A 19,440-nucleotide genomic window follows, 5' to 3' on the forward strand; every position below is an offset into this window, starting at 1 on the left:
ATGTAACATTGACGATCTTCATGCCGTGATAAATCGTTCTGTATGGCTGTTGTTATGGTACATAAGATACATGGGGGTCATATGCATGCTGCCCCAGAGCATGGGGATAAAAGTAGGAGCATCAGTTGCAAAATGTGCTTTTTCAGTCTGAAATAACACCTTTTCATTTAATAAATAAGCTGCCACATGGCTGCTTCACAGACACAAACACAAGCACACACACAGCCTAGGCTCATTATGAGTGGAAACAGAAAAAAAAAGAAATTGAGAGCATTCTAGAAATTGGAAATCATCACATGGTGTCAAGAAATGAGGGACAGATCAAGCACAGAATAGAAAAAGAGGGTAATAGCGTAATAAGGGAAGGGACCGGGTCCTCCGGAAAATCAATCCGAGGCTAAGAGGTTGTTTGACACTGTGAGCAACTTGACAATGCATTGATGACAGAGCCCCAGTGAAGCATTACTGGACATGTAATTACTCTGAACATCTTATATGGATCCAATTAGCTCGACTCAACGGTGGAGCGGTATGGTGATTCCCATCCTATAAATGGGTTTTCCCCATTTGTCAGCGTGCCCCAGAAACCCTTTAGTCCATCTTTTCAGAGACTGGAACTTCACATTTTTTGGTTAGATGCGAGTTATTTTGGAGTCATCAGATCCTGAAACAATGTGTTGATATGTGCAGTTTCTCTCAGACAGTGAAAAAATCCTTCCTCTGTATTTAAATTGCCTTTTTACTGTAGTTTCACTGAAACAAGACAAGGACACAATCAGCCTCAGTTGAGAGTAGCTCAACTCAGTAAGACGACATGGTAACGATACTCAATTAAGGTCACACACTCTGTCTTAAACAATAAATTCAATATGAAGGAACAAAACCATCAATAACCCCCTGTGAGACGAACAGTACAGTCAAACACAGATGGGATCTAAAGGGGATGGAGTGAGTGCAATCCATTATATCCTGTTGACAACAGAAGGCTATAAACAATTATAGAGGCAGTCTACATACACAAACACACACATCACCTGGAGGCCAAGCAGCAAGTGTGTTATGGAGACCACAAATTGCTTAGTCAGTAATAAAAAGTGTCTTTCAATTTCTAAATTGGGACTTTAATTAGGGCTTTTCATGACATGAAACCACTCTCTATAATATTGAGTGAAAACAGACTTTTAATGAACTTGGTTGCTGCGTATCTTTCTAGCGGAGTGCATCTCTCCCTGTCAGATGATTAGATACATATCTAGATACAGCGGGTCACGATCCAATACATACATTTGCCAAGATAAGTCTGACATTTAAAGTTGTGCCAGTACAATTCAATTCAGAAGTGATTTTTTTTTTTATCGTTTCAGCTCAGACGTAATAGGATTTGACATTTTTACTTGTTCATGATTTTAAAGATTGGGTGGACAGATTTATCCATCTTTTTTACAACACAAAAGTTAATCTTTAACCCCCTGCTGCTTTTAGTTAATGCAGCGATTAATGTGATTAATGATTAATTAGTGATTAAGTTTGTCAATGGAAGTTTGGGTGATAAGTATTCGTTGACATCCAAAAGAAAGGAAAAGAAAGAGGAGAGATGACCTGTGGACATTTTTCTCTTATATTCACCTTGTGGATTACAGATGTTTGGAAAAAACACAACCAAAGAAAAGCCAGCTTATGCAACCTGACTGATTTGATAACATGCATGTTAATTCCCTAATAAGACTAAATATAATATTAGTGCAAAAAGTTCTATATGTATTAAGGACGTGTTGACTTTGTGTTAACATACTGTAAAATTTAACAGAACAAGCTCACAGTAAACATCTGTTCTTTCTTTCTGTGATTTCTTATGACTCATTCAGCAAACATTTAACACAATTCTGTATTAATTTTAGCTTAATGTAGAGCAAATAAAGATGATGTTTTTCAGATAATACACATCAGCTTTAATAACGCAGGTTATACAATTTTACTGCTGATTTTGAGTTCAACATGATGCCATATTCTGCAGAATATCTCAGCAAACAAAACATAAAAAGTCTGAACATTATCACTGTCTGAAATCCAATAATGATGCATCAATAATGACTTACGCATTCATTTATACATGAAAGAACACATTCTCAGCCGAGATGACTAAAGACAGACCAAGGTCTGCTTATTCATCATTGGAATTTTTACAGACAGGAGAAATGTCCTTCAGTAAAAGATTTTACAGTAAAACTTAACACTGAAACTGTGTGAGGAAATCATTAAGCTAAAATTAAAATTAATTAGGATCCACTGACTGAAATCTTGACTAAAACAAAATAATAACAAAGACTAAAATATGATAAAATATGACTATGAACTGTTAAACCAAATAAACTTAGATTCAGTAAATATTTCAACTTCCTGCAACAGGAATGTGGAGGTGTGGATAAACAGTTTCCTCTTTGTGAACCATTGTTTTTAGCCTTGCTTGCATTCAAACAGCATCAATCACATCCTGATAATAAGGACACCTGAACTCATTAATAATGAACAGCAGCAGCAGTAAGAGTGGGTTCACACCAGCCTTTCTTAGTCTGGTTGAACTGAACTGTGGAGTGTTTACACCCCCCAGTGAAGTTTGTTTGGGTTGGTGTGAATGCTGAACTCGAACTCTGATCCCGTCCAAAGGGGTGTCAAAGTGAACTCTGCAGGTGTTCATTTGTAGTGTGAAGACCATTTTAACCAATCGCAGAAGTGTGGCATTGTATGTCATTTTATTGGTTGAAAAATGTTTTCCCCTCCGGTTGTAGTGACTGGTGAATTAGAAGCGCCTTTGCTACCACCTCCCTGCCTCCCTTCTCTCCCCTGGATGCTTCACTGATAAACAGAGTGAAGCTGCAATGTTAGCATTACTGGAAATGACAACAACTAATTATGCTACCGTACGTGCAATAAAAGCTTCCCAGCTAGAGTAATTTATGTCTAAAACCAAAGATAGACATATGCCAACCCCAAAACCAGCCGAGCCAAAGCTAGCCAGCTTCTCCCCCTCAGACAAGCATGTGGAGTGAGACTCATGTCTGTGCAGGACAGTAGAGAGAAAGGTGTTTTTAAAAGTGTCTGTGTGTTCAACTCTCAGTATTCTGTAGCTTCTAACTGAACCTCTGTGGTTTAGTTTTTCACCTGTGCCACTATTTGTACCTTCAGGTATCTTTTTATTTTACTGTTTCATGTTTGCTTTCAGCTGTACAGGACATTTTGCTGCTTGAGAAGAAAAGTTTTTAAGTAAAAAAAAAAAAAAAAAAAAAAAACAGCAGGAGACTTTTCTAGGAAATGAAATGTCCACTGTTTTACAGCTGCTCGACTCAAGACAGGCACGTCACGCATGGGTCAGTGTATGGGTCAACATTTTCTACACCATCTGAGTTTTGCTTTTGTGAATGTGAACCAGTTGGAACATTGAAATATATCATCCTTGCACTGGTTGGATTCAGAAATCAGATCTTTAGGTGTGAACGTGCTTTAAAAGGCAATCATATTGTAGGTATTAATCATCATACAGTATGCTCACCTGTGCCTCTTAATTTTTGCTGCACTATCCCATAATGTTTAAACTTCTGAACTTCAACTCTTATAACTACCTAATTTTGTCACCATCAACCTTAAAACATGGAATGAATATCAGGGCCAGATGCTAATCCACAGGTGAAACTAATGGAGCAAAAACAGTTTTCTCCTTTAATTATATTCAGTTCTGAGGTAGATCTGCTGTACTTTGACATTTAATTTTAGGAGCTTGAATAATTTAATATAATTAACATTTTGAAAGTAAAATGCTTCTGTCTCCACCTATCAACAATGATTTGATCAAAGTAAAATTCTGAACGCTTTTAATGCTTTTCACGTATAAACAACACGCCCCGCAGGGAGAGTTCCTGGCAGGCTAACCATCATGGGGCCAAACGTGCAGGTCAGATACAAAGTCAAGTAAGAGAAGGATCAATAAAATGTGACAAACATGATACCTCGCTGGTTTATAATAAGAGGATGTTGTTGACTCAGGCAGGAAAAACATTAGTGTGGGTTAGTTCAGATAAGTTCGAATGAAGATGTTTTGATGGAGGAGTGAGAAAAAGAGCAGGAGAGAGAAGAGAGACAGCGAGGGCGAGGGGAAACCAGAAAAAGGATTGAGAGGACTAAAAAGGGGAATGTATCCGTCCTGCTGGGAACAAACAGAGAGAGGTGGGTGTGGAGGCGTAGCGCTGAACCTCGTGTCCTAAGGCAAGTAGGAGATATCAATACACACACTCTGACAGCTCACTGAGAGCCAGTCTCCTGCTCAGAACAGAAGAAAAAAAATGGAGGGAGATACAGCGAGAGGTGAAAAGCCTGCACAGACAAAACTGTACTACTGCTCCAAAACCACACTGGACTTGTGTTTTAAGAGTTGTACCCCTTTTTTCTAAACATCACCACTTTTGGTGTCCATTGTAGGAGGTACTGAACGCATACATGGTCATAGCAGTGAAAGTACATGCAATAAAGACAAAATACATACAATATAAATGACAAGTACACAGGATGCACAAGGTACGCCCAGTGGCAATGTAAACAAACAAAAAAACAAGTATGGTACAGGTAGGCACTAAAAATCAATGGACGTTGGACACAGTCCAAAAGAATCTGGTGTGCAAGAACAGAGTGATGCTGACAAACATGATAATAACAATAATATAGTTATATATATGATAAAGAATAATGTAGAGCAATAGATAGCATGAATATATAATAACAGCAGCAGAAACACGTAACAGCCTCGTACAAACAAACGGTTCTAGTCTCTATATCCTCATCTTCACCTACGCTCCACCTCTTTTGCCCAGTTTTGGATTAGCAGGGAGTCAGCCGTGTCAGGAACTGCTAAGAAGGAGACAGCCAGAGCCACCACACTGTAATCTTCAAAAACAAGCCGATGCCAGAGGTCAGGCGCTCTGTCCGCTCATTATTGCACCCTCTATGATTTGAATCCAAACCACGATCCTTTTGCACCTGAGCCTAACCTTGTAGTTTTGGTGGTTAAACGTAAACAAACATCAACCGTTTCAAGGGTGTGACTCATAATTATCGTGTCCTGTAATATTGTCTAAATGCAAATAGACCCACCTGAAAACAAGGAGCTGAAGGTGCTAAAAAGCTCTGTAGGACTGAAGGAAACTGCAGAGTCTGAGGGTAATTCCTTGCACATTCCTTAATACAGAGTCACATGAGCCACTGTTCATTAGAAAATAGTGCTTTAATGTATTAATGGAATGTTATTACTTTATATAGAGGTGAACACCAACAGACAAGATACTGACAAAATAAAGTAAGATGTTCATGCAGGTCTGCTAATGGTGACTGCAGCAGAGAGAAATCAGGTTTGCAGGTGGGTGTTATCCCTCTAAAGACCATACGGAATCTTTGATGTTGTGCGTCTGTTTCATGTTGCAGACCTGCCTCACTGTTACCTTACGACTGAGCCCCCGCTGCAGAAATTTAACAGCTGCACAAAGGCAAAGAGGGCAGAGCGAGGGAGAGGGAGAGAGAGAGAGGGAAAAGAGAGGCGGGCAAAGTGATATGTTCCTCTTCTCCTCGGGGCAGACAGACAGACACCTGTGCGGTTTGATCAGACTGTCCCTTCAATACTCTCGCTTATCCTTTGATGATCCATCACATCATCTCTTTCGGTTCCCCCCTCTGTCTCTCTCCTTCACACACACACACACACACACACACACACACACACACACACACACACACACACACACACACACACACACACACACACACACACACACACACATACATATATCCCTGTTTCCTGGGTCTACCTTTGTGTCTCTCTTTCATCTTCCCAGCTCCCTTTTTCTAACATTTTTTTTGTCTCTTTCCCTCCTTGTTCTGCTTCCTCTTTTTCCTCACCACCTTTGAAGTGTGTCATAGCTCCTGCTTTGTTGGCTCCTACAGTTTAATTAGCACCTCTGCTTTTGTCACCTTGGTGCAGTTTCACTTTCAGGTAGTCACTGTAGGTAGATTGGTATTTGGAAAAGTGATACTGCCTATTGTTATAATGTGAAGATGCTTAACAGGAACACATACAAAACTATTCATGATCTGTGGTAAAAAAAAAAAAAAACACTTAAATGCAATCATACAATTTTTTATTTGCTCCCAATTTCTATTCTCCTCCAAATGTCCTGGCCTTCTTTTCAGATTGCAATAATACGGCAACCTGCTGTTTCTGAGCGGATGGAAAATATTTTGGACAATACACGTGTACTGCACATCAAATGCTGTCATTGTCATGGAAGAATTGTTCCAGCACAAAAGAAAAAAAAGACAATACAGCTGTAAGCAAAAGAGCATTAGGCAGCAATGAGAACTTGTCGATCTGCCGAGCAGTTTTAATTATGACTGGAAAAAGTGATGGAGAGCTGTGAACCACAGCATGATGTGAACGTTCCTGACAGAAATGCAGGAATATTAAAAACTTTTCACTCACAATTATTCAACCATCCATCATTGGGTCTCATTAACAAGTCAAGTTTTGTAAATAATGCATGCCCACATAATTCAAATAGCAGCTTTTCATTGCAAAAGTCCTGCTCACCACTGGCTTTGAACTTATGATAATAAGTCCTACGTTTACATCATACTAGAAGAAATAAATGGATTTCGACTGTGTGCCTGGGAAAAATGGGATGACTGGCACTGAGACAACTTTCAATTATTTCTATTTTTCTTTGCTTTTCTCAAAAAAGTAACTATGAAAGTGTAAGAAACTTTCCAAATGGGAAAACTATGGAATTTGGGAATTGTTAGCATCTTCGTCACAGCGGAAAAAGTTTCAATAATATCTCATGTCACTATTATCTCATTGAAGTCAGGTTCATCAAGTCATGGCCAACAGTTTTGGAGAATAAAAACAATTCTGTTTAACAGGCATAGCAAAGTAATCTAAAACGTCCCTCCTTGTACATAAAAGAGTTCTTGACAAAGTAAAAATTGAGGTTAATTATACTTGACCTGACTATATTTGTTTGACTTCCAAATATGTGAGAGTCTTCAACAGCAAATCTCAACTTTTACCTGATGTTCACATTCATAAATAGCTCTGTTACTACTTTTGTGTTTTCACTAAAACATGTAAATGTCCAGTTAGACTGTTGTATAAAACAAATGTAGTGACACCTGCGAGCTAGTTCAGGCAGTCAACTCAAGCTGCAGTCTACTTAAACCGCTTAAACCTCCCATCTCTCCCTCTGCCTGTCAGTGCTATCGCTGCCTTGCAACAGCATCACTGCTTGTTCATTCAGCCCCACCATCACCACCCCAGCATCCACCTGCAGGCTCCGACAGGAGGTTCAACATATGTGTTCATCACTCCTCACTATCTCTATGTAAACATAATCTGTGAGGAGTGATGAGGTCGGAGTCCAGATGCCAAACGATGTTCTGCTGCTGCATTAAACATTCTTAAATGTGAGTTGTCTGACTGAACTTCAGGTCCTGGCAAGACATGAAATATAATCCAGGAACTCTAGTTTGTGGAACAGATCTGTGAATTGCACAGCAGTCTCTAATACTCCAAGATATAGTTTTGTGGTAGATTATCTACATATATATAGCTGATAAACAAAAAACAAACACCTACAACAACATGTTACTGGCTAAGATAACCGTGTATATTTGGTTGTAATGTTCAAGGAATTATGAAAGTACACATGACTTTTATTTGTTTTGATTTTGGCATTTTATAACAGCCTCCAGCCACCCTGCTCTCTAAATATTAGCATCTGTCGACTGCTATTTAAAACTGTGAAAAAGTTCTCATAGCAGCAACCATTTTATCATTTGTTTTAGTCACAGATTAATCCACCAGGTATGTACTTGCATGTATTTGATTGGCTAACACAACTCAGATGACGGTGTGTTATTGCAAAAGTTAAGCCTAGTTCAACTATTTAGCCAAACAATCCTATAACCTATTCAAACAAATGTTGTCTCTTTCACACTGGGGTTAAGTTAGTCTGAGTGAGGTTTAATTCATAATAAATGTATCCCAAAGATGCTTCCTTTTATGTATGGTAAACCACACTGCATCGACCCAAGGAAGTGTATAACAGTGTCCTGTTATACATTTAAAAAAAAGGAGATACAGCTAAGTTGAACTTATGTCAGTATTGGCATTTCAACCATCTCATGAGTGTCTGATAGGGCAGATGCGCTTAAAATTTAATCAATACAGCTGCTTAAACTAGCCATATAATTCTACACAAATGTATTTTCTTGCATCTGTGTAAACAAGGTGTTATTGGACTGATGGTGAACTTTATAGCTGCTGCAGAGAGAATTCATCAACTATTAGGAAATAAAATGTTTAATGATTATGATAATGATTATGAGTTGGATAGTACACATCAAAGTATCAACAAAACGTTCAGGCTCACATTCAGTTCAAGAGCATTACAGACAATGCAGCTCTGGTTTAACTAATAAATGCTTAGAATGACGTTTACACAAATGTATTCACATGCACAACCATGCACACACACACACACACACACACAAACTAAACCCACCAGTGGGAATAATCAAACATGTTTTTCCATGACAGCTGCTCGTGATGACCCTCTATCGTTTTCATTGTCCATCTGTCTCCTCCATTTTTCTCTCTCAGCTCTCCATTTTCTCTTTTCCTCCAAATCTGCAACTACTTTTGTTCCTCCTTCACCCCGTGTGAGTTCGGCAGAGGGAACAATGTACCACCCCACATTATTCTGGTACCATGATGAATGGGGAGAATCCGTGCCTGTTGACTGTGGCCTTGAGATAAAGAATAAGCAAATGAAACTGCCTGCCTGCCTCGCAGCACCCTCGAGTCCACTGCCACCATCCCTCATGCTAATTTGATTGAGAACGCTCGATCAGCACATACTCCTCGACCCACACACCTTTGCTCCGAGGGGGGAGAGGATAGAGGATGCCATCATGGCACACAGTAATAACAATTTATCTCCAGGATGCCTGTCTCAGCGTATAATGTTCAAGTTAGGCCCACTGTGGGTAGTTTGCATCAAAGTGAAATGTGGTACCGCAGGAGAGACAGGACCAAGAACAGGGAAAAATAATATCTAGATAAAAAGGTGAGGAGGGGAAAGAAGTGAAGATGAGAAGGATGTATGAGGCTTTCCGGGGAGTGATGGAAGGCTGGTGGACGAGAGAGTGAATAAAGGATGACAAGAGAAAAGTACAAGAGAGGAGGAAAGAGGCGAGTACTTAACAATCCTGGTCTGTGTTCCCACACTGCAATTAATGTGGAGCCAGAAGGACGGCCTACTCCTCTCTGCAGTAAAACAAAACTGGGATTGATGAGGGTGTCTGTAGTGCATAAGTGACTGCCTGTATAAGGACTCGCTAAGAGCAAAGAGTCAAGACGGAAAGGAGGAGAAAGGACATTTGGGTTGAGAGAGAGAAGGTGGAGGGAGAGGGTGGATGTTTCATTTCACTTGTGGGGTTTGGGGGTATTAGTAATGAGCTGCCCTATACTACAATATACTGGATAGTTGATAAGGGTTGCACCAGCATGTTCATATTTTTTAAATAATAATGTTAATCTTAACAAAAATAGCAGTGTTTCTTATTAGTCCAACGGCCTTCATCAGTTATTGTATTTCCAACCAGCAATACCAAGAATGGCCAGTAGGTGGCAATGGTACAGTATGTATGTATATATATGTATGTATATATATGTATGTATATATATATATATATATATATATATATATATATATATATATATATATATATATATATATATATATATATATACATTCCAGAAACCTAATACTTTAACATATAGATTGTCTTTATTTCAAAAATTATAAACAAAATTACATGACAGCCATTTTACATGCAATCAAAAAAGAGAATGTTAAAGCATGTTTAAAAAAAATTTTTTTGTATACTGTATCATGAATACAAAGCAAAGCATTTGAAAACTAGTTGAAAATTCAGCAAGTGATGGTATTTTAATTAAGGTTAGACCTCCTGCCTCAAATGGTTCCAGAGCATATTATTATATTATGTAAAATTAAATGATAGAAAGGGGCGGGATTTGAACCCCTCAGTTCTCCCCATAATTTCCGCCCTTGAGGGACAACACAAACAGAGGGACAGGCTGAGATGAAGATTTGAGGAGGGGGCTACGTGCGAGTTTGTGCAAAACACAGGGAGAGCTGTAGCAGCAGACAATTGCAGGGGAAGATAAATTGGTGGTCTTTTGATGGCCATTTTTTCCAGAGTCTCCTTGGTAGCGATTCTGTGGGTTTCATTCATTAGACGGCATGCAATGAAAAACAAGGAGAGAAATATGACCAGTCAGCAGCCAGTGCACAGCCCTGCTTTTTTCCTCTCAGGCCATATTTCACCCAGCTTGACCTTCTCAAGTCAACAAACCAAAGTGTGAATCATGGAGAAAAACAATCAAAATTAATTTCCTCTTTTGTCGTTGCAGTGTTGTTAAACCTTCACTGTGTCACGGGTTTGGTTACTATGGAAAGCTATGTACTGTAAATTACTGTAAGTCAGTGCTGCTCGGTTGGAGAGGATGTGAAATGTGAGGATGTCTGTGAGAAATATTTTCAGCTTCCTCACTTTTGTGATATGAATAAAAGATGACTGAAGTTTTTGCATAATATATTCTGTATCTTTTTTCATGTTTTGGAGAACTAAATCTTCACCTAAAACCCTCCAAAGGATCATTAAATCTTCATATACAGCACATCTACATACGCCACAGTATGTGGGTTACACTGTACAGTATAGGGGCTGTTAAAAGCCCTGTGAGGAGAAGCAGAACAAAAGAGCCTTTAACATGGATCCAGGCTGTTTCACACTCCTCAAGGTCGGCTATATTTACCCATTATTTACAGAACAGCTCACACAAAACACTGAAAAACACAAAATTATGGTTGTGCCATTAGAACAAAAACACAAACAAAAAAGGGGGAAATAGAGGGAGAAAAATAGCTGAGTATCAGTTTTCCATGGTTGTCAGCGCTGGGATTAATAGGAGCCATTTCGCCATAATGAGCTGTTAAGTGTTAGCTGCCAAAAAGCCTCTTCGTTTGCCTTTGAGTCTCAGAATACTTTGTCCAATTATAACAGCTCTCTCCGTCACTCTCCATCCTGTCACTGTCAGCGCTGCTGTACCTGTGTGACGGCTGTCTGATTCCAGCTCTTGTTAGACAACACAATCAGCACCTGGAACAATCATCTGCAGATGAGGTTTATAATGATATCCTACTGTCATTATAACACATGTACCTGCTCAGTGACTCAACCAGAGAACCTTCAGTCGGCTCTCCGCCCCCAGCACCCGCTTTAATGGAAACCATTATGGGCTGTGTGGCATAATTGCCTCAAACATGACAGGCAATAAAAAGTTAAAAAGAACAAAGTGTTGTCCTGGGGTTGTTTTTCATTGATTACTTGAGGATTCTTTACAGACCTATGAAGCTGTGGAAGCCTTTTCTCCAAAAGCTTAAGAAGGTGCTCTCAAAGGTAACATGGACGCTGTATACCTGACTGATGAGGGAAGACTCTGGAAAACCGCTGATGCATTTGGACTATAGTGACAAGTTGTTCCAGTCATTATCCGACAAGTTTGTAAGGCTAGCACCATATTCCTCCAACACTGAGTACAGAAGCTGAAGTGAAGGGTTGTGTTGTCAACCTCTACCAAACACATGACACACAAAACTGTAACGAGCGAGTAAACCAGCTCCACAGAGTCAGATTAAGATTTAGGCTACATGTTTACATGTACGCTAATTTATTAAGACCTCATTGCACATTTGAAACAGGTCATGTAAACAGAATATCCTGTTTGGAATGAGGTTTTAGTCCAAATGTAGTATTTCCCAATTAATCCGCTGTGATCCGCTGATATTTTGTGGGTTTTAGGAGCTTTCTTTGAACATGTACACAGCGCATTAAGAATGTGTGTCTCAACTGGGGTTTTTACAGAGCTTCTAGTTTGTTAATGGTCAGCTCTGTCAAGTCAAGTAAAAGTTTATTATAGCTCAGTATCACAAAGCATGCCTCAAAAGCTTGTACGTTTAATAAAAATATCAATAAACACACAAAACCAGTGCATACACGTAACCATCCTCACATAGACTGAGTATTCGTTGTTGAATGATTAGGGTGTGGTGCTTACCGGACTGAATCACAACACTGATTACTATGCTGCATATAATAGGTGCCATAAGCCTGAGCTGTCCACTGAAACAGCTGCCCTCTGGCGCAGATGTTACACATCATATTACTATATGTGCTTCATTAACATTACCACAACTCTGACTCTACATGGCTCTGGTAGCAGGTAGCCCTCGGCTAGCTCGTAGCTACCACGAACATGGCTAAAATACCGAACTAATTGGTCCAAAGTGTGTTTGTATTTAACTCGAAAGGATTCCAACATGGGATGTTCGACAAATATTTTAAAAACAACTGCGTGTGAAGGGGGAAGCATCTGGCGACACACAGGATACAGTTGTAAGCAGAGGGATGTTCGACTGCTTCAGTTAGCACTGTGGAGGTGGGTCTAGCTCTGCGAGACTACTGCTTGTCCAAATGTCAAGCACATCACCCGCAGCAGTGTGGGTGTCTCTGGCCCCGGTGATCAGGAGCAGAGATATAAAACAGTGGTGCGATGTGTGTCAGAATGACTCACCATTTTCTATCTATAACGTGATCACTGATGATGATGACAGCAGTCTTTCCCCGGGTTAGACAGTGTGACCATATTTCTGCAAAAAGAATTGCTGAAGTGTAAAGCTGGAGTTCTTTTCAAGTTGTTGTTATGTGTTTTGCATTTATTTATATTTAGATATTAAAGTATAGCTTAAACTTTTTAAAAACTTTTTTGAAAAAAGTTTTGGTTCTGACACCATTTAAGCACTGGTACCATTTTTAAAGCTTTGTTTTAGCATGAGTATTGGATAAAAAACAAATGATACCCAACCCTACTAACCATAGTTCAGTGTTTAAGGAAGATTAAATGAGGTTAAAGGCTAATGGAAAAGATGTGTTTTGAGTTTGCTTTTGAATGAGCAGACTGACGCAGCTTCTCTGGTTTGAGTCTGAAGACAAATGGTAAGAGAAGGACCCACCACCTACTTATGTTTTGTTTATTTTTGGAATAGTCAGGAGACCAGCATGTTGAGACCTGGCATTTTAAAGACCTAACAGATATATGAGGTGTGACTAGAGCTGACAGGTAAGATGGTGCAAGTCTGTGTAACATTTTAAAAGTTGCTGTGCGTTGTTAAACAACCCAACTAACCAACAGTTGTTAGCGCTGGGGGAGAGATACACGCACAAAAGAAAAATCCAGAGTTTGTATCAGAAGGAGAACAACACCTACTTATAAACATTAAGAAAGACTTGGTATACTTTAGATCTGGATATTTGGATATATATTTTCTGCATGTAAACATAGTCGCTGTCATCATGAAAAGCTGACATGGCTCAGGAAAACAACTTCTATCTTCCACTTTTGAGAACAATCTTTCGGTCAGGTTAAATGAGGCAATTCAGCAACAAGACAGAGGATGACACATGGCTTCAATTAGCAGAAGCTTGGAATAGATTCCTGTCAGGAGGGGAATGAAGAAGATGTATCTAAACTCCAAACCCGAAACCTGACAAGATTAGGAAAATAAATGCATTTTCATAAACCTCGGTAAGCTTGCGTCAGTCAGCTGCCTTCCCTCCAGCCAAAACCCCTCGCTGTTGTGATTTTAAATGACCTCAAACCCAAAAACAGAACAAACATTTTAAAGAAAGTTTAAATTTAATGGTGGTGCAGCGGCTCTGTAGATTAACAACAGTTCTGTGTATCTATTTACAGTAAACACAAATGTATTGATATCCAAAAAAATCTTTGTAAGCCCTCTGTCCTGAGAGTTTTTGATCAATTGTTAACAATAAGGAGAAGAAAGTGCTCTTTAAAAAAAAAGAAGAAAACCATTTGTTTAACACTGCTAAGGGTGATAAATGGAATTCAGTCTCCATAACAAACAGTGAGCACAGAGAACTGTTGGATCATCTGTTTTTGTCTTGTGGTGCGAAGTTGCCACAGTTGCCTGCACACAATACTAAAGCATCTTGGCCACAAAGTGTGTGTGTGTGTGTGTGTGTGTGTGTGTGTGTGTGTGTGTGTGTGTGTGTGTGTGTGTGTGTGTGTGTGCGCGTGTGTGAAAGGCCATGCAAGTGTGTATTGTATGTGTGTTTTACTTAATAAATATGTGTGGATACACATACTGTGCAGCAGATGTTTTTTTTCCCTCTGAGTGCGTGTGGGTGTGTATTTGTTCTCCTACCAGCATAAGGGACCGGGGCGTCCTTGTCTAGAGCTACGAGCGGAGGGTCCAGCAGCACCGTGTCCATGTTCTCTGTGATCACACCATGGTAGGATGTCTCTATCCACGGCTTGTGCTTGTTGACTGTGGACGAGAAGGAGAAGAAGAGAGAAACGGCATGAATTTTACTGCGTTCCTTTGTAATTTTGTTAATGTACTTTCTGCTTCAATGCACATTTCAGTTCATAGCATTATTCAAAGGATCGTTATTTTAATTCACGTGCTTCGTACATTAAGCCACATTCAGGCAGAATCAGGCGTTGCAGCGAAAAACGGCAGTGAGCTCATTCATTTTGAATGGGCGTAGTGCGTTTAGGCTGAGGCGGTGGGGGCCACAGGGGGTGGCAACAACGTGAGGCAGAAAAGTTGAAGCAGAGTCAGCTTTTGGAGAAACGCAACCCAGTGACCAATCAGGAGCCTGCTCCACAGTTGACATGAAATATTCCTGAAACCAGGAGCTAACCGGGCAGAGTTAATTGAGCAAACATGATAATCTCCCAGTTGTGTCCTTGCTTGATTTATGTTGTGTAGCCAGCTTTGGCGTCTGGGTCTGGCTTGCAGTTTATGCTGCAAAACAGTGACACCAAGAAACCTCCTTTGGTTTGTGTGTACTTCTTTGACTGTGAGAAAGAGAGCATAAAACTGTGGACGTAAAGGTTGGCACAGACTCAGGAGAGGGAGCTGGTGAATCAGAGAAATAAAATAACATTGTTATTTAAGGATTCAAGGTAATTTATTATCATATACGACACAGGGTTGTAGAACAGAATTAGTTGTTTTTCCCTACACACAAATACAACACATATACATATAATTTAATTTAAAATGGAATAGGATAAAATTTAAACAAATTACATATATTTATACATAGACATGTTCACCCAGGCATTTTTTGAATTTATGTCAGGTTGAATGTAAACAGCAGCAACAGGATGGTGATGACATTATGGTTGACATCTTCACATTAACAGTTCAACATCTGGGAAACGTTGTGCATCGACTTTGACTGTGTTTGAGCACGAAGCATCATCGATGTAAACTTGCTGTCCTCCTCCCCTTGTGCTGCCGGCGTCCTTCATGTTGCGTCCAGTCAGCTTCAGTCAGAGTCTGATCCACCTGTCAAATGCAACAGCTTGATCCTGGATGCTGTGGACCAGGTGTCTCTCATCTTCTCTGGTGTCTGCGGTGGTGCGTCCAGCTGATACGACCGCATGTTCAAAAGACACCAGCTGCATTGTTGATTGTCTGGAGGTCTGCTGCTCTTTAATCCAAACCCCATGCTTCCTTTTCCGATGCCTGTGAGTGTATTTCTGTCATAGGTGATAGATGTTTCAGCAATAAAGCTGAAAAATTTAAAGGAGGAAAACAGCGAGGTTTGAAGGAGCAACTGGCCACTGCATCTACATGTGCAGTGAATTATGTGATTATTATTATTATTATTATTATTATTATTATTATTATTATTATTATTATATGCCTGGTTCTGTCTGCATCCGTCCAAAATCTGCTGAGTCACTTCAAGAGCACTCAGAATGAAAGAGCACAAGGTGAGGAAAGCTTCACTTTTTTTCCTGACACCATGTTGTGATCATGCCCCGAGTTTGTGATTGATCTCTTAGGTTTTTACAGATGACAGCAGGACTAATGGAAGTCTGAGGGAGAACATTGTGAGAAAGAATTATTGATGTTTGTTGTATAGCTTTACATCTGTGATTGTCTTGCTTCGAAAAGGTCTCCGTGTTCCCTAACAGAGCACAACCGAGAGCCGCAAACAACACCATCCCTCACTTTTACAAGAGGAGAAAAGGATAAAAAGTGAAACCTTTAACATCAGTATTCCCACTTTCCTCCCGGTATGTATACACTGTATACAGTCCTTGTCTCTGATAACTCTCTGTTAGCCTGGGGAGGCTGTGGACAGTAATGTGTCTCCTCTACAACTGCCAGTTGAGCTCGATGGGGTACTGCACGTCAAGTACCAAAGTCAAGGACTGAACCAAGTCTTTGAAGCAAAGATTTAAACCTATAATACCTTCACTTGGTTGGGCAAAACAACAGGGTCTCAGCAGCCCAGAAAATCTTTAAAAACCTTGTTATATCTATAAACACTTATTTTTAGTGAGCGATTCGAGCTGTTGTCTTAACCCGGACATGCTGAAACCGCATTCAACTCTATGTTAAGCTCTTTGTTTTGACCTCTACATCTTTACACTTCTTCTAACACCATCTTAATTTCCTGTGGTGCATTCTCACATTTTCTTTTCCTCCCTTTCCCTCTCTCTGTGTGTTTCCGCTTCTCTGCTAGCGTTCTACATAACAGAGAAGTCCAATCAGCGTGTCACAAATGTGATTGAAAGGTCAGGAGGATGAGCTGGAGATTAACACAGATCACCATCACGTCTTTAGTTACTAACACTGTAAATTAAACTTCCGCGGCAGGATCACACGCTCACACATATATATGCACATATCTCTGGTGTACAAGTGTCACTCTTTGCAAGGAGCTTGCAAGGGATGTCAACTTGACCTTTCAATCCACTGAAGAGGAACGCTTTGTCTCATGCCAATGAGCAGATGACATGTCCAGCTGGCAGCGATTTAAAATGCATCAAACTGGTCCTAAAATCTTCCCACAGTTTTTCATCTGTTTGGACAATTTTCTGTAGTTTTGTCCTACTAGTCCATTTTTCTCCCTACTTGTAGAGTTAAGAAAAGAGGGTCAAAGTAAAGAGTGAAAAAAAAGAAAGTGCAAATGAAAAATGTTTGTTAAAAGCAACAAAAATGTTGTGGATGAAAAAAGAAATTAAACTTGGCAGCTTATTATTAACTGGGAAAACGGGAGCATCTACAATGAGTTTTTAGCTTATTATGAACAAGTCTCAGTTTAATACTGATGCTTCAAAATTCATTCATTCATTCATTTTCTGTAACCGCTTAGTCTGTAAGGGTCGCGGGCTGCTGGAGTCGCCAGTTCATCACAGGGCTGACACATAGACATTTACACCTACGGGCAATTTAGAGTCACCAATTAACCTAGCATGCATGTCTTTGGACTGTGGGAGGAACCCGGAGAGAACCCATGCAGACACGGGGAGAACATGCAAACTCCACACAGAAAGGCCCTGCCCCAGCCGGGGAGCTGGGGGATGGAACTCAGGACCTTCTTGCTGTGAGGCGGCAGTGCTAACCACTGCACCACCGTGCCGCCCTGATGCCTCAATATGACTTATATAAACAAAGGAGACCTTCCACGAGAAGATTGGCTATTTTTATATAGTTGTTCTTTATGGCTGCCACCAGGCCGGATTCTCCTCAAAACCAGATGAAATTAGCTTGTGTTTAGATTTTCCCAGGCAAAGTTATGTTATATTTTGTGGTTATTATGGTGGAAACAGTAACGCTTTTGTCTACAGGGGCCCCCAAAATCAACACAATATTAAAGTTCCTTTTAAAAGTTTTGAATCATCTTGGACCATAAACTTTTAACAACCTTGTCACTCATTTTCAGTGTTTTGTGTTATGCCATTTTGATACAGTTTTTCCTTCCTGATACCGATTCTGCTACCAGAACTTTGCATATCAGCTGACACCCAGTACCAATCTGATACCAGTGCATCCAAAATAAAAACCCAGTGTTCAATCCATTCTATTTTCCTAAAACAACCCTTGAACAGATCAGCGCAATCCAGTCCACAATCACAAAAAAATCCACTCTGGGTTTTATCACAGATCCCCTCAAAAACAAACCAAATACAGAAAGGAAATAGGGACTGAAATAACAGCGTCTGTATTCGTAGTTCAATAACAGAGATTATGTACGACGTATACACCGGATACTCACAGTAACTTTTTTGCAGTGTCGGCCTTAGCATAGCTCCACTTAAACACCATACACTCTGGGAGAAATACACAATCTATCAGATTATTCGTCCTTCGATCAAAGACTCCAAACACCGTCTGCTTACCATGAGTAGGTACAACAATGCAGACTTTGTGATGCAATCTGATGCAGAGATAAAGCTGGTGTTCCTTTCCTCCACTGACCAGTAAATTTGAGGTATGGGACACTGCTGGGAAGTCATAGGGTCCCGTTTCAGGGATAATACATTATATACTTGAACAATCCTGGTCTGTATTGGCTTTAATGGCATAAAACCTAATATACTGATGAGATGAAATATCATCAACAAAATGTAATTATTGCCCCTGTGTATTACTTCTCATTCAGCCTTCTTCTGTCTAGCTTTCAATTCACTGACAGAGACTGATGACTGCTGATCATTCTAGATGGGACTCTCAGCCTGCTGAGACCAGAGTAGAGAGTGGATTATAGGGAGTGAAAGAGAACCACAAGGGAAGACATTATTCATACTAGGAGTCTCATCTCATGCTCATGCCGGAGATAGAATGCACTGCAGCAAACAGCATGACTCTGCTCTGCTGGAAATTGGAGAGAGGCCTATCTTGTGGTGTTTAGGCATCTTTACACCTGGAATATTTTACTTGTAATGGTGGAAAATCAGCGCATTAAGCATACCTGCACACACACTTTTATGGTGTATTGTAGATACAGCTTCACACTTGCACGGTACTTACAGCTGTCTTCGGAGCAACTCTTCTGTGTTAGTAAAATTTCCACCTTAAAGCTGACGTGAAATGAACTGAAACAATATTATACAGAGACTCTTCAAAACTAAGACCATATTAGACTGAGGTGCTGAGGTGACTATAAAACAGACTATAAAAATGGCCATTATTCTAGAGAGTCTTCTTCTCTATGAGCTTGCATTTGCCAATGTAAATACATATTAATCCATCATGCTCGCATAGCATTTCATTTACACTTGAAGATGTCTTTACTAAGTCTAATAGCAGCCCACAGCTTGTGCAGTTTACTCATGGGTGGCAGGTTCAATTTCTAGCTCAAGGTCTTACATTTATCCCAAACAAATTGGGTAGTGGTTGAGGCAGCAGAGCTGCGACTCTTTAAAGGGAG

General features: G+C 40.0%; 1 protein-coding gene across 1 annotated transcript in view; it reads right to left on the reverse strand.

Annotated features, from left to right (window-relative positions):
* The window catches only part of LOC146317474 (calsyntenin-2-like), a 220,146-nt gene that overhangs the window by 105,097 nt on the left and 95,609 nt on the right, over window positions 1-19,440 (reverse strand). The window contains exon 2 of the mRNA XM_084732512.1: window positions 14,406-14,528. Within this exon, the coding sequence (XP_084588638.1) occupies window positions 14,406-14,528 (123 nt within the window). The remainder of the gene's footprint in view (window positions 1-14,405; window positions 14,529-19,440) is intronic.

Source organism: Lutjanus erythropterus, chromosome 12, assembly GCF_056507025.1.
Source record: "Lutjanus erythropterus isolate fLutEry1 chromosome 12, fLutEry1.hap2, whole genome shotgun sequence".
Classification (NCBI taxonomy): domain Eukaryota; kingdom Metazoa; phylum Chordata; class Actinopteri; order Lutjaniformes; family Lutjanidae; genus Lutjanus; species Lutjanus erythropterus.